The sequence below is a fragment of the Camelus ferus genome, chromosome 2 (genome assembly GCF_009834535.1).
Source record: "Camelus ferus isolate YT-003-E chromosome 2, BCGSAC_Cfer_1.0, whole genome shotgun sequence".
Classification (NCBI taxonomy): domain Eukaryota; kingdom Metazoa; phylum Chordata; class Mammalia; order Artiodactyla; family Camelidae; genus Camelus; species Camelus ferus.
Window position 1 is genome coordinate 80,164,868 of NC_045697.1, and position 16,595 is coordinate 80,181,462.

A 16,595-nucleotide genomic window follows, 5' to 3' on the forward strand; every position below is an offset into this window, starting at 1 on the left:
GAAGAGAAGAGGTAAAACTGTCACTATATGCAGATAGCATGATACTATATATAGCAAACCCTAAAGATTCCACACAAAAACTACTAGAGCTAATAAAAGAATTTGGTAAGGTAGCTGGATACAAGATTAACTTAAAGAAATCAGTGGCATTTCTTATACACTAACAAATATCAGAAAAGGAAAGTAAAGAAACAATCCCTTTTAAAATTGCATCCAAAAATATAAAATAACTTAGGAATAAATCTGACCAAGGAAGTGAAAGACTTATACATGGAGAACTATAATTTGTATTAAAGATGACTTAATGAAATGGAAAGCTATCCCATGTTCCCATGGATTGGAAGAATCAATATTGTTAAAATGGCCATGCTGCCCAAGGCAATCTACAGATTTAATGCAATCCCTATCAAATTACCCAGGACATTTTTTCACAGAATTAGAACAAATAATCCTAAAATTTATATGGAATCCCAAAAGACCCAAAATTCCCAAAGCATTACTGAAGAAAAAGAATGAAGCTGGAGGAATAACCCTCCCAGACTTCAGACAATACTATAGAGCTACAGTAATCAAAACAGCACGGTATTGGTAACAAAAACTAACATATAGATCAATGGAACAGAATAGAGCCCAGAAATAAATCCACAAACTTTTGGTCAATTAATCTTTGACAAAGAAGGCAAGGACATACAATGGAGTAAAGACAGTCTCTTCAGCAAATGGTGTTGGGAAAACTGGACAGGTGCACGTAAATCAATTAAGTTAGAACACACCATACACAAAAATAAACTCAAAATGGCTTAAAGACAAGACACTATAAACCTCTTGGAAGAAAACATAGGCAAAACATTCTCTGACATAAATCTTAGCAATGTTCTCCTCGGGCAGTCTACCCAGGCAATAGAAATAAAAGCAAAAATAAACAAATGGGGCCGAATTAAACTTATAAGCTTTTGCACAGCAAAGGAAACCATAAAGAAAACAAAAAGACAATCTACAGAAGGAAGAAAGTATTTGCGAAAGATGAGACTGACAAGGGCTTAATTTCCCTTGTCAGTAACAGCTCATACGACTTAATAAGAAAAAAACCAATCCAATCCAAAAATGGGCAGAAGGACCTAAACAAACAGTTCTCCAGTGAAGACACACAAATGGCCAGTAGTCACAGGAAAAAATGCTCAATATTGCTAATTATCAGAGAAATTTAAATCAAAACTACAATGAGGAATCACCTCACACCAGTCAGAATGGCCATCATTCAAAAGTCCACAAACAATAAATGCTGGGAGGCTGTGGAGAAAAGGGAACCCTCCTACACTGGTGGTGGGAATGGTTTGGTGCAACCATTATGGAAAACAATATGGAGACTCCTTAAAAGACTAAAAATAGACTTACCATCTGATCCAGCAATCCCACTCCTGGGCATATATCCAGAGGGAACCTTAATTCAAAAAGATACATGCACCCCAGTGTTCACAGAAGCACTATTTACAATAGCCAAAACATGGAAACAACCTAAATGTCCATCGACAGATGATTGGATAAAGAAGTTGTGGTACATTTACACAATGGAATACTACTCAACCATTAAAAAGGAATGAAATAATGCCATTTGCAGCAACACTGATGGAACTAGAGACTGTCATTCTAAGTGAAGTAAGCCAGAAAGAGAAAGAAAAATACCATATGATATCACTTACATGTGGAATTAAAAAAAAAAAAGACAAACTTATTTATGAAACAGAAACAGACTCACAGATGTAAAAAACAAACTTATGGTTACCAGCTGGGGAGGGGGTGGGAAGGGGTAAATTGGGAGTTTGAGAGTTGCAAATACTAACTACTATATATAAAACAGATAAACAACAAATTTCTTCTGTATAGCACAGGGAACTATATTTAATATCTTGTTATGGTTAAAAAGAATATGAAAATTAATATATGTATGTTCCTATATGACTAAAGCATTATGCTACACACCAGAAATTGACACAACATTGTAAACCGACTATACTTCAATAAAATATATTAAAAACAAAAAAGAAAAGAACCAAAGAATCTGCAAATTTGGGAGAAATTCAAAGAGCAGTTGGAAAAGGCATGTTATTAAATTTAGAGTAAATGTACCATTTTCAAAGTAGAATCGATGAAAGTCCATCCCTTCCACTAAATTCCCCAAAGCTTCAGGTTCAAAAGCAGTAAGGCCTGGGTCACAGATTTTTCTATAAGAAAAAAATAATGAAAATAATAAATGAGTTAATGTATTTTGCTGTTTCTCACATGTCCATTCTTACTTACCAAGCAGTCAGTGGTGGAAAGAATTTAAAAAAAAAACAACACTAATACAACATTTCTATCACAGGCCTTAGCAACATGGGATGGGGAGCAGACCTGAACTTACCTATAAAATAGAAACAGACTCGCAGACATAGTAAACAATCTTATGGTTACCGGGGAAAAAGGGATGGGAAGGAATATATTTGGGAGTTTTAGTTTTGCAAATGTCAGCCACTGTATATAAAAATAGATTTTAAAAAGTTTCTTCTGTATAGCACAGGGAACTATATTCAATATCTTGTAATAACCTTTAATGAAAAAGATTATAAAAACAAATATATACATAATTGGGACACTCATGCTGTACACCAGAAATTGATACATTGAAACTGACTGTACTTCAATTTAAAAAAATAATTTTGAGGAGACTTCAGATAGGGGCAAGATAATAAACCAGCTCCAGCAGATGATAATCTACAATATATTTTAGGAGTTTCCTTTTAAAAATTTCTACTTTTTAATTTCCAAGTTGAATTCTCTAGTCTTTCCCCAGTTTTTCTAATTCCTCAGTTTTCTGGTGGTTGTAAGTTTATTATTTTTAAAATGCTCTCCAAGTCGAAGTCACTCTCGAAGCCCTATAAAGTCAACTTTGGCTCTGAAATTAAATACTTCTGGAATAATTTTTGACACCACTACATTCATGTCACACATCTACACATGACTGACTTGAAGGCAGGTATCACATCCTACACCTTCTGGCAGTGTCTGCAAGATGTAAATAAACCTCAAACACAAGTTTCATTAACTTTTAAAATAAAACTCATGAGGGATTCAAATGCACATTAGTTTTCTTTTCAATCCTAGAAATATGATTCAAGAGATACACCATTTTAAATATTCAGAGAAAGCCAATGGGCTTTCTTTGGAGAAATTCATTCAACAAAGATTTGTTAAACATTTACTATATAGTAGAGATTCTTTGAAACACCTGTAACACAACAATTAATACTGGAAAAGCAATAAATACAAAGTGCTCAAGAACCAGACTACTTATATATAGGACAGGGAAGATTTACGAGAGAAAGAAAATTTGAGCCAGGTTTTTAGGAATGAGTAGGAGTTTTCCAGGTGTGTGGAAGGCAGGAGGAGGGCAGTGAATACAACAGTAGAGGGTGTTTGGGGAAAGATGTGAGTTGCCTGATGCAAGGACTGGATGGGCGTATAAATCTCATGGAAAAGAGAGGAGAAAATGTATCTTGGCGCCTGTGGTGATCAGGGTAGGCATTTTAGAGAAGGTGACATAAAATCTGGATTTGAAGAATTAGTGGAAATTCACAAGGTCAGATAAAAGGAGTACATGCTGGAAGATTTTGGATTGCTTATTAATTTGGTGGGGCTACATCTAATTTCATGTGGAAATTCCCCATTTGGGAGGCAAAACGTTTTCATTGTTCAACAGAAATACAAGTTTCAGAAGGCTCACTCATTATGGTTCTTGAAAGTATGGTTCATAGAATGTGGAACTGATATTTTTTAAGAACACTTTTAAAGTAGAAAATACTTCTAAAATAAAAAATCACAGTAGTTATTCATTGTGGTAAAGAAAGCCTTAGAAAAGGGTGGGGTGGGAGTGGGTAGGGATTTTAAACTTCCTGGTGGGCAGGTATTAAAGCTGAAAGTTAAATATATATAATCGCTTTCTAAGTAGCAAAATGGGAAGAACGGTGTTCCTATGGTAACAGGAATTTATTCTGCCAGTGGCTATTACTTCGTCTATAAATATGACTTTTGGTTGTCAACATTGGAGAATCAAAATTTATTACTACTTTACATCAGCACCAAAATCATACAAGAATCATTGTACTATGATGAATCATTTTACCTAGCCATCAAGAGTCAATATACTTGAAAACCTGTTACTGTGTTCTTTCTATGTTTGTATGTAAGTAATGTATGTGTGTCTCTCTCTCTCTCCTATAACAGGCTTTGAATTAATAAAAGATTCACAAAGCTGCCACCTGACACGGGGGTGTGAGTGCTCTGAACAGGTGTGCTCAGGGCCAGCTGACAGAGCTGTACCAGTACATTCACCAACCCCAAAAGCTCCCAGATGGAAGGTCCTCTTGGATTACCCATGGGCCTGAGTGTACAAAATCGAGCCAGATTACAGGCAAAGGAGTTAGTGAGCTGATGTGATTCCAAGGAATCACATTGTTTAAAATACCCTATTTTAAATTGAGAATATGGGAAATGCTGTATTTCACCACTTTTGCCTGGCTAACAACACCAACAAAACACACTTTCTACCACTCCACAGGGGAATGCTAGTGCGAAAGGAGATTTTTTTAAAAAGTGTATTATGATCAAAATTTATCAAAGTGTACATCTGAAATATGTGTAGTTTACTGTACAGGAACCATATCACAATAAAGGTATTAAAAAATAAAAATTAAAAAAAGGAAATAGTTCAAGGTTTTCCTTTTTGGTATTCTTCCTTAATGACTGCAGAATTTTCTAGCAATTAAATTGTTACAGTTTAACTATTTAAAAAAATTAAAAGTGTATTGTTTAAAGAATCATATGGGTCTAACAAAGTTGTATCAGCAAAAAGGATAAAAGAGGTCCTATGGCACAGAATTCTAAACAACTCTTTAATAACTGTTTAACTGATTAATTCTCTGACAGCAAAGAGTTTTCTTTTAAACTCCATTTCTTACTATTTCTTTCATTCTAAGTATACTTTTATTAGGTCATATTAAAGAATCGATACACACAAACACATACATGTGTATGTGCCTGTGTTTGTATTTGCACACACGTTAATTTATAAGAAGCAGTCCTGGATTTAATTTAGTTCTTACATTCAGTTACTCTCTTCCATATTTTTTAAAATATTTGGTTATCTATTTGTAACTGATGATAAACATAGTATCTTCTTGTTACATAAAACTTGGAAAGAAGCAGGAAAGAAACCACACAATTTCATCTCCCAGAGGCAACATCTCTTTTTCTTTTAAAAAACTAATTTGACATAGCTCATTCCATTTTTATATTTTCTCCTATGTAGTTGGAATATTTGTATCCTTTATCTTCAGTGAACACTCACAAGCATTTTGCCAGATGGCTAGGAACTCTGCATAAACATCCTCGGTACCAAACACACCACAGGTTAATTAATGTTAATCTGTGGTGTGCTGGTTTCCTTAATAGTATTGGACATATAAGTTGCTTACGGTTTTTCACTGTTTTGAATGTTGTTTCCATTAATATCTTTGTTCATAATTTTTCTCCACGTTTTAAACTCAAAGTCCATGCTCACGTTAAATTTTTAGGGTTATAGTAATAATCCGAAACTTTATAGACATTTGCTGGTATATAATAACTGTGCCCCAAAGCCTTGCCTCCACCCCTACCCTGAAAGCTCGCCCCGTTTACACTGTCAGGTGGTGGAGGAGCCACGTCCTGCCGTGTCTGCAGCACTCTAGTCATCTGCAGAGCTTTTATCCCTGACTGGATCCGCAGAAAACGCTCCTCCCCTCAGACCTGCATACCCTGAACTGGTGGGCATGAAGGTGCTTTCAGTCGTTTACTTGTCATTTATATTTCCTCTTTTCCTAATAGTTCATCTCCTTTACCTATTTTTCCACTTTTTAATCTTATCTTCTCAATATAAGTGAACTTTTGACAGGTTTCACAAATACTTTCCTGTTTATTCTTTGTCTCTTAGTTTTATTTTGGCTTTTAAAAAATTCAAGTGTGTAAGTTTTAGGTATTCTAATCATTTTACCTTCTCATTTTTAAGTCTTTCCCCTGCTTTTAAAGTTAGATCTTTCTAACCCCAGAGATCAGATTCAATCTCCTTTTTTTTTTTGCATTTAACTCCTTCATTTAAGATGAACTCAGGTGTATGGTCTAAGGGGAATGTTGAGAACTGATTTTTATCTCCACCCAAACAGCTACCTTGTTGACCCACATCCTTTGTGTGATGTCTCTGTGCTCTATTTATTTGAATGATTTATTTTTATTTGATCAAAGTGATTGCCTTTATATACCTATGGTCCAGTAGTTTATAAACTTTAACATTAGACCTGTTTCTCTTTAAATAAAATTTTTAGGTTAAGAGACAAACTTATAAAGAGATGAGGATAAAGCTGAGCTGTACTGGCTGAAGAGGAAAAGACAGCCGGATGTTGCCTCCTAATCTCTTTTGCTGTCCCATCACCAGGGCAGAACTGCGAGGGAAAACATCCCTTAAACCAAAATGCACTTTTTATGTGCTTTCCTGGTCCGTGTGTCTCGACTTTTATGGACTGCTCTGCTTGGAATGCCTCTCTCACGTGGAGGTGCAGGGGGTTATGCTTTTGCACGTTGACCAAAAAAACCCCCATCCTCCTATCAGAAGTCTTGTTTTCTCTGAAATCTTAAATACATTCATTTCTCTCCTATGGCACTTAGGTCATTTATACCTTGAAATGAAGCTATTGTAGACATACCAAAGCTGGGGTTAGATACACATGAATTCAGGTACACGGAAGAATGAATTCTTATAGAAAATAACTTGTTATGTGTGTGAAAGCAAAAGAAATGTGCCTACTCACGTGTAAGCTTCAAAGTCCCCATTGTTGATAGCTTCGATCAGCTGCTCAGTGACTTTGATAATCTCTTGCTTTCGTGCTAAAGGCAAAGACAAAGAATTGGGTGAGAATAAAAGGCAAAAGCTCTATAAAATAATAGTCTAATACATCCCTTGTGGAAGCTTGGTGTTATTCTCACTACAATCTTGCTGCTCAAAGCACACAGATCAACATGAGCTGCCTCTTCTGGGAGCCTGGCAGAAACACGGATTCTCAGGTCCTACTCCAGACCTACAGATTAAGAATCTGCACTTAACAGGGCACATAGGTGATGCCTGAGCACGTTCATGTGGGGAAGTGCCGTGACCCTCCCTTTGTTAGAAAACCACAGTCACCCAGAAAGTCAAGGCCATATTTTTAAAAATTAGTTCTTATTACCTTTATCAACATGATTGGGCTTATGAACATTCTTTTTTTTACCATTAACAAATGTTATTAAAAATGATAATCTTAAAGTATCACTCTACTAATATGTCTATCTTCACAATACAGCTGATATCTTGCATTGAGACATTTAACTTCATATAAATGTTGTTGTTTTTTAAACTGTTCAGCTCAACTAACTACAAAAGCAGATGCCAACACTGTAATTGCCTTCATACTTAGACAAATGGCCTCCGGAAACTGTAGACTGGAAAAGCAACGTAGGAATCAATGCTGTGGATATAGAGGGAAGCCCTCCCGTGTAGCTGTCAACTCCAACACCAGATATGATTTGTTTCTACTCCTAGCCCACAACTGGCAAAATTATTAATAGTTGGCTTAGTTCAAATCCCACCTATTCAGTAAATTCTTTTCTGATTACAAATGCTTCAAGTGTTCCTTCTCTTTCTTGAATGCCTCTCTCATATCATTCACAGGGTAATAAAGCATATGCTACATACCATGACAACTTCTCTGGTTCAACTGAATTACTGTTTTAAATTGTTACTGAACTTTGTGTAATCTGTCTTACTAGTTAAATTAAAAGCTCCCTGGAGGTAAATAACATATCATTTTTTTTTGTATCCTTCAAAAAGCTTTATCCAATGTCTTTAATAAAATAGATGCTTGATAAGTCTGTAAATTTGATCAAGTGATACTGATAACCTTTTTTAATTTCAGAACACTATTCTCTTAACAATGAAATAAATGTATGAAATTTTAAAAACTAAATTTCATTGGATTTTGTTTTTAGAATGTCATAATACTTGGAAATAAATTAGGAGTAATCACAAAATGTTATTTCCATTCTATCTTAGTGGGGCAGTGAGGCTACCTTCATCATAGAAAAAGCTGAGGTCTGGTTTTAGTTTGTCATTGATTAAAGGCAACCAGTTGTGTTTTTAATGAATATGATCTTTCTTACACAGATTCTTAACCACAAACTTAAATGTTTATATTCACTTTCAAAACTCCAAGTTACCCAGGTTATGATATTCCTTATTTAAAATAAATGACTTCATTAAGACTATATTAGACTACATTTTAAAATATGGTTTGTCCATAAAATGGTTGCTGACAGTGTCAGGATCGAAAATATAAAAAAAAAAATTTACCATATAGATGAGATTTCATGTTTAGCTACATGATTTCATCTATATTTGCAAAAAAATACAACATAGGATTTCTTACCTCCTATACACACCTAAAACATTTCTTGCCCATGCTTATTTGATAAATGAATATAATATATCCAACATCAAAATATACTGACAGCAGTAGTGGCAGGGAATAATTCTGTAATGGGGTGAATGCCAATGGCTAATTTAGTTAGGCAGTAAGTGATTCATCTGTGTGTGGCCTCAACAGTATGAGCATTTGGCAAAAACGCATGACAGCTGACCCAATTCTGGAATATAAAGGACCCACGTGTAGAGGAGCTCAGAAAATGAGATTAGGAAAATGTGACTACCAAAACTTCCTCCTTGCATTAAGTCCTTGTTTAAAACTAAGAGGTTTCTTAGGATGTTATCTGGCTAAGAGGAAAAAACTCATGTTTAGAAAACAATGTCAATTTTTTTAAAAACAAAGGAAAAAATGAACATAAGATCATTGTCCTTTGGAGAGCTTCATTAGGCGAAGATTCAGTTCACAGTGTGTGAAAAGTGCAGGGTCACTTTCTGAAGTTTCTGAAAGTCTCTGGATTCCTTCTTAAGCATAATAAGGACTTAGAAACATTGGGTGGCCACGGCTACATCTCACTCATCTCATTCTCTGAAGAAGCACTGTGGAAATACTCATTAGCTCTTCAACCGTCTACATCCTCCAACTGGCTTAATTTTTGTCCTGCAAGATCAAAGCGACACACATTGCCTTATTAGTTCTTCCGTTTAGAGACAACAGTGCTTGAGCTGGCAGGACAGCAAACAGGCAGTAGCCAGGATGCTTCTGTGCTGCGTCATCATCGAAACAACGTGACTCTCTTGGCTCAGGAAGGGCCTGGAACTCAGGAATCTTTAGAGTGCTCGTTCCCCTGGAGCAAAGGAGCTGGAGTGAGTCAGGGCAGCACATGACAGCTGACTCTTCAAAGGAGAGCAGAAGGCTGGAAATGAATCATCTGCAGATATTTCTTTTGTGGTTGGAGCTGCTGCCACAGTGACTGAGAGGGAAGACTCAGGGTCTGATGCCAACGAGACCTCCTCTCATGAGCAGTGAGGTGGAGGGATGATCCCTGGGCTAGGAGTCCGGCTGCCTATGTTCTGTGGGGAGGGGCCGCTGTCATCCAGCCTTCCCTCTTCCTGAACATCAAGTAGTGGCCACTCCAGAGCCAAAGTGGGGAGAGCGTTTGATGTGTCACTAATTATACTTAAGGTGAGGGAGGAGTGTACCTGTCAGGCGTTCCCTGAATACCAGAAGCTTCTAGCTCACGGCTGGCCATTTAATCACAGGGAACTGATGACTAAGTAGTTTTATTTACAGAACTGAGGTCTCAAGCCTATACCCACAGGTCCCCAAGTAGATTCTGAGGACTTCCAGGTTCCCGAGGGAAAGGCAGGAGAGAAAACAAGTTGGAGGGTAACTCCAGATTCTGAGTGAAGTTACTTCCCTTGCAATTCTGCAAAGAGTTGGAAACATGGTCATGTTCAAATTCTTATTTTTTTTGGCTCTTTTATTGTTCTAAAGAAGCCTGGAAGAGGAAGATAAGAGTATGAATGGTCCCAGTGTTTAAAACAAAAAACCCTGGGAACTGAGAGTGACTGTGTAATAAAATAATTGATAGATTTCAACATTTCTCAAGCATTATCAGATCCGAGCGGCACAAGGATTCTCTGAGATACGCAGACCAATGCTGGTGATCGGAGAAGTGTGGGTACAGGCAATGCCCGAAGGCTGAGTGCTCACTACTCCTTTCCTCCATCTCGAAATACTCTCCTTTCACTTCTCTCCAGCTTTTCTTATCAACTTTCTGATCACATGACCTCACTTCCCATTTACATGTTATTTTTCTCTACCTGGACTTTAAATTCCTAGAGAGGGCTCGATTCGAGGTCCTCTTATCACGCGCAGTTATCCCTATGGTTCTGTCTGTACCGGTTTTAAGTTGCTGTCAATATACCAGTGACTCCCAAACTGTCACCTCCTTTCTAGACCTTTCCTCTAGATTTGCATGTCACTGCCCATTTTGGAATCTCCATGTGGATGTTTCATATGCATCCTGAACCCAACAGCCCCTAAACTGAGCATGTGAACTTCTATCTCCTCCTCTAGGGACCTCCTTCTTGGTGAATGGCCAGTCGCACAAGCCAGGGAGAAGCCTGAGAATCATTTTCAACTCCCTCATCCCACCCAACCCAATCCAATCTTCTAAGTTCTGTTGAGTTTGCCTTTTAAATACCTCACCCATTAGTCTACTTCTTTTCTCATCATCATCACTCTGATACACAGGCACCCATCATTTCTTGTCCAGAACAAGCATCTGAGGAGGGGCTATATGAAACCAGTATAATCTTAACCAGACTCGCTTAAAGGCTGTTTTACTTTATCCACCACACCCCACCCATGTGTCTTCCCTCAGCAATTCAAAATGACTGAGCTTCCTCCTATGGCCAACTCTTCCCATGGCCATCCTCTCTTCTTGAAAAAGTGTCCCCTATCTTTGCCTCCATTTCTTTATCAGATTTCAGCTCAACTTTTATTTCTCACAAAAGCCTAGTCAGACTCTCATTTTAGGAGAGGTCCCTGTGTTAGAAGTTCACGTCTCCTACACTTGCTGTTCAAAAGCACTTGGTACACTTATATTTACACACTTGTGTGTATTTGATCAGTTTTCTCTATTATTTCGTAAACTCTCACCATCACAACCTGCATCTAGCATAGTACAGGGCATAGAGTAAATGTCCCATAAATACATGAATGAGTAGTGGATCCAAAACGAGCTCAAGTGCTTTCTGACTCCCCATCCAACAGCCTTTCCAACACGATACCACATTTTTTGGTGATGGTCAGAGAGCTTTTAAGAAATACACACTGATAGATAAATGGAAACATTGGAAGTATAAAGCAGCATGCCTAATTCTTTACTGACAAAGAAAGAAAATATTTTCAACTTGTCTAAACCTGTCCATCAAATTCCTTTCTCCTCCTGACCTCACTTTTCCTAATTGTTCTAACAGAACCACCATTTACCAGTTGGCTAGCTCTAAACTTTGGGCTTCTCTGGACTCTACTCTCTACTTAGTCCCACATCCAGTCATCCATGAGTCATACAGTTTGCCCTTAGTAGTTACAGTGTTGTCTTAGTAGTTACAGGGTATGTCTTCAGCCTCTTAATCGTTTGTTTTGCTGCTCTGGGTAATCTCATTTATTCCTCTAGCTTTGACCATATACTGAAGGCTGTCAAATCTCTGTCACTGGCCTGAAATCTTTCTGGGATCCAAGTTCATTTTTCTAACTGCAGTCTAAACATCCCCTGTTGTCCTGGCATCGTAATCTACTCAGTTACCTACGCCCAAATCCTTGATGTCTCCTTTCAGTTGAACAATTGATCACCAGCTCCTCTTCACTCATTCAGATCTTTCTCGGATCCATTTCTTCCTAGCTGCCACTGCTCTGATTCAGGCTCTCAGAAGTTCCTAACCCTCCTGCCCTGAGGTCTCCTCCCATCCCCTCCCCTAGCACCCCCTCCACTCCTCACTGCCACAGAATCATCTCTCTATAGGACAGAGCTGGCCAGGCCACTCCCCAGCTCTGGAAGCTAAAGCCCACACTTGTTTGTTTGTTGGTTCTTTAAAGGTCTTCCTACTGTATTTTTCCAGCATCATCTCCTGACACTTCTTTCCTCCCAGGGCTCCCACATAACCCATTCTACAGCCACGCTGAGGGAGCTCCCTCTTTCCCAGCTAGTCCTGGCTCATTGATAATTCTGTGCCTTTCCTCTCACCAGTCCTTCTGCCTGGAAACTCTCCCTCATCTGTCCGGAAGTCTTCACTACTGTGCTCCAATGTCACCTCTTCTGTATGGACATTCTGGACGCAGCTATTTGATCTCACTGCAGTCCTACTGTAACAGTATCATGGGATGTTCACAGAACTTGACCACTTTCTACCTTCAACACCTCGTACTGGGTGAATGTCTGTAAATGCATGCACATACGAATAAATAAATACATGGAGAGACAATGTATATAAAGTACTGTGTACATTTTAAAACATTAGATAAACGCCAAATATACAGGTGATGATGTTCACTTCTGAGAGCAGTGGAGGTGATTATACTAACTGGAAAGGCACTCACGGACCCTGTGTCTCTCAAAAGCAGCAGAATGACCACCATATACATTAGGCCACAGTATTTCGGATGGTGGAGTAATCTGTGTAGGTCTAGAAAGATAAACGAGGCATATCTAGTCTATGTTTAAACTTATCATTTCTTTTCAAGAGAGTTGAGGGGAGAGAAAGATCCAAGTTATTTGAGCTTGGGCTTTTTCTGAATCTTTGTTCAGATTTTGAATTTATTAGTTTGTTGAGGTGAACGTATTTAATAACAAAACTTATTCATTGAAATCTGCAATGAAACCTGGGCTAGGAAACAAACTGAATTTATACATGCAAATTGATATTCACAACAATGTTAGCAGAGTACAGAATATTGAAATCATTTAGTGAACTGTGCCTAAAGATTTACTTCTTCAGCCATCAAAAGTTGCACAATTAAAACACTTGTTTAGCTTTTTTTTTTTTAGGTGTAGCATCTTAGTTTAGCAATTCTACTAATTTACTCTGTCGGTATTTGTTCCATTTAATTTAACTACTACTTTTCCGTTTCTCAGAGTTATTGGGTACTTGGCTGCTGGAGATTTGAAGGACAGGGAGGTTAAGTGACTTGCTCAAGTCACCCAGCAAATTTAGAAGCTGTGCCAGGGTGGGAGCTTTATTTCACTGAGGTGCCATCTGCTGCTTAATTCATTAATCTATGATCCTTTCCAGCCCACAGTGCCTAATTCAATATTCTGAAATCATAAACTTAAATGAACCACCTAAATGCCTTTGAACTTTCTCTGGCAAGGTGACTGATGACTTAATTACTGAGCTAGAGTTGTAATTAATTATTATACCAATTTCACAAAACTGAGTATCCCGTGGTTTTATTGTCTTTTTCTATGCTGCCATTAACAAAAATAACTCTTATGAATAGTTATTATCTTAGGCAAATTTACAAATTAGGTCATTTTTATGCTCGTGAAGTTTTACAGAAAAAGGTACCTAATCAACTCAGCTATGTTTAGTTTCCTGTGCAATTACACAGCTTGTTTCCTAGTGACAATTTTTATTTCACTTGTTTGATATATTAGTTAACATTTGGGAGATTAATTTCCATTATTTTGGCTTTGAAATCAAAGCCATCAAAGATACTGAAGTTGATTGGTTTAATAATCCATTAAAATTTTATTCAAAGATGACACCCAGAAATTACCAAACTTCTATTCAAGACTGCTTTCAAGAAATCATTGTAAAGCTCACTTATCCAGAAGCCACCTGTTCAACAGCACCAACATTTCAGACCTTTAATCGTTAGAGGCCCTCAAGACTTAGAAGATAAATTATTTAAGCCACCTTTGTACTTTGCTGTATAAAGACTAACCACTCAGTTTCAAAGCATAAATCGTTAACTGGGGACAGGCAGTATTAGTCTTGGCCTTGTTAAATGGCTCCGGCCTGACAGTAAATGAGTAACAAATACTTAACAACAGAGAAGCCTGGAGTTGGGATCATTTAGTGTAAGTGAAAATAGGTTTAGAACTTTTTAAAAAGTTTGTGAAGATATTACTGGGTTACAAAATACATCTGTGTCATTACTAAAATGACTCTGCATCTGAACACAAAACAAAATACTGACATTTTTAAAAAAATTAAAGGATGTGTACTTCAAATATTTTCATTAAAAATGACTTAAATAAAAGTTTCAGAGTCTAAAGAAGCTACCTATCATTATATAGAACATTTACTGATATGAAAGAATCCAGCCCAGCCACCTTAAAATAACAGGGTAACCGTTCTGCTACCCTTAGTTGATTTGCAGAAGCTAGAAATAGCACAACATTATGAATGCCACTGAGTATTTTAAGTATTAAGATGTTTCATGAATCAGATAGGTGTGGTACCACTTCCAGTTAAGAGTTGATGACATGGAAGAAAAAAAGATTTTAGATGGTTCAACAATTCCCATCCACTGCTTAAATTTAAAATTAGAATTGTAGTCTCCTGGGATCAGGTTTGTAAACTTCTGCATGACAAGAAAAACCTAAGCACTCTCAAAGGGTCTATCTTTTCCATTGCAGAACCAAGGAGATGGTCAAAACTATTTTCTCAAAAGAAAATAAAAAACAGACTTGGAAAAGAGATGGTGAGACTTAGGATTTTTAAATATTTGGAAAGTTCTTTTTTGCCTTTTTGGGGGGATTTTGTTTTGTCATGAAGGAATTCCAGCTTCCCACAAATCCTGGAACTGTAATGATTACAACTAACCCCTCTAATCAATTTTACATGATATTAGCCAAAAGAGGGCATGTATCTTCCAGGTCAAAAGTAAACGTCCATCAACAAAAGAAAAGACGAAAACCACATGATCATCTCAATAGATGCAGAAAAAGCATTTGATAAAATTTAACACCCATTTATGATAAAAACTCTTACCAAAGTGGGTCTAGAGGGAACATATCTCAACATAATGAAAGCTATTTATAGTAAATCTACAGCCAGCATAGTACTCAACGGTGAAAAGCTGAAAGCCTTCCCACTGTAAAATCTGGAACAAGACAAGGATGCCCACTCTCACCACTTCTATTCAACACAGACTTGGAAGTCCTGGCAACAGTAGTCAGGCAAGAAAAAGAAATAAAAAGGATCCAAATCAGAAAAGAAAACGTAAAATTGTCACTATATGTGGATGACATGGTACTATATATGTAAAACCCTAAAGGTTCCACACAAAAACTACTAGAGCTGATAAAAGAATTTGGCAAGATAGCAGGATACAAGATTAACATACAATAACCTGTTGTATTTCTTTACACTAACAATGAATTAGCAGGAAAACAAAGAAACAATCTCCTTTAAAATCGCATCCAAAACAGTAAAATACATAGGAATAAATCTGACCAAGGAAGTGAAAGACTTATACATGGAGAACTATAAAACATTGATTAATGAAATTAAAGATGACTTAAAGAAATGGAGAGCTATCCCATGTCCTTGGATTGGAAGAATCAATATTGTTAAAATGGCCATACTGCCCAAGGCAATCTATGAATTTAATGCAATCTCTAACAGATTATCCAGGACATTTTTCACAGAACTAGAACAAACAATCCTAAAATTTATATGGAATCACAAAAGGCCCAGAATTGCCAAAGCATTATTGAAGAAAAAGAACAAAGCTGGAGGAATAACCCTCCCAGACTTCAAACAACACTACAGAGCTACAGCAATCAGAACAGTCTGGTATTGGTATAAAAACAGACACATGGATCACTAGAACAGAACAGAGAGCCCAGAAATAACCCACAGACCTATGGTCAATTAATCTTTGACAAAGGAGATGAGAATATACAATGTAGAAGAGACAGTCTCTTCAGCAAGTGATGCTGGGAAAACTGAATAGCAGTATGTAAATTAATGAAGTTAGAACACTCCATCACTCCATACACAAAAATAAACTCAAAATTTCTTAAAGACTTAAACATAAGACAAGACATGATAAATCTCCTAGAAGAAAACATGGGCAAAACATTCTCTGACATAAATCTTAGCAATGTTTTCCTTGGGCAGTCTACCCAGGCAATAGAAATAAGAGCAAAAATAAACAAATGGAACCTAATTAAACTTAGAAGCTTTTGCACAGCAAAGGAAACCATAAGCAAAAGAAAATGACAACCTACTGAAATGGGAGAAAATATTTGCAAATGATGCAACTGTCAAAGGCTTAATTTCCAAAATATATAAACAGCTCATACAAATTAATAACAAAAAAATACAAACAAGCCAATCCAAAAATGGGCAGAAGACCTAAACAAGCAATTCTCCAATGAAGACATACAAATGGCCAATAGGCACAGGAAAAAAATGCTCAATATCGCTAATTATCAGAGAAACACAAATCAAAACTACAATAAGGCATCACCTCACACCAGTCAGAATGGCCATCATTCGAAAGTCCACAAACCATAAACGCTAGAGAGGATGTGGAGAAAAAGGAACCCTCCTA

The 16,595-nt window shown here is 37.1% G+C and overlaps 1 protein-coding gene across 11 annotated transcripts in view; it reads right to left on the minus strand.

Annotated features, from left to right (window-relative positions):
* Positions 1–16,595, minus strand: part of CAMK2D (calcium/calmodulin dependent protein kinase II delta) — a 286,632-nt gene that overhangs the window by 11,856 nt on the left and 258,181 nt on the right. For all 11 annotated transcript variants that reach the window (XM_032462294.1, XM_032462269.1, XM_032462239.1 and 8 more), the window contains 2 exons: positions 6,876–6,951; positions 2,128–2,222 (listed from right to left, as the gene is read on the minus strand). In XM_032462294.1, the coding sequence (XP_032318185.1) occupies positions 2,128–2,222; positions 6,876–6,951 (171 nt within the window). The remainder of the gene's footprint in view (positions 1–2,127; positions 2,223–6,875; positions 6,952–16,595) is intronic.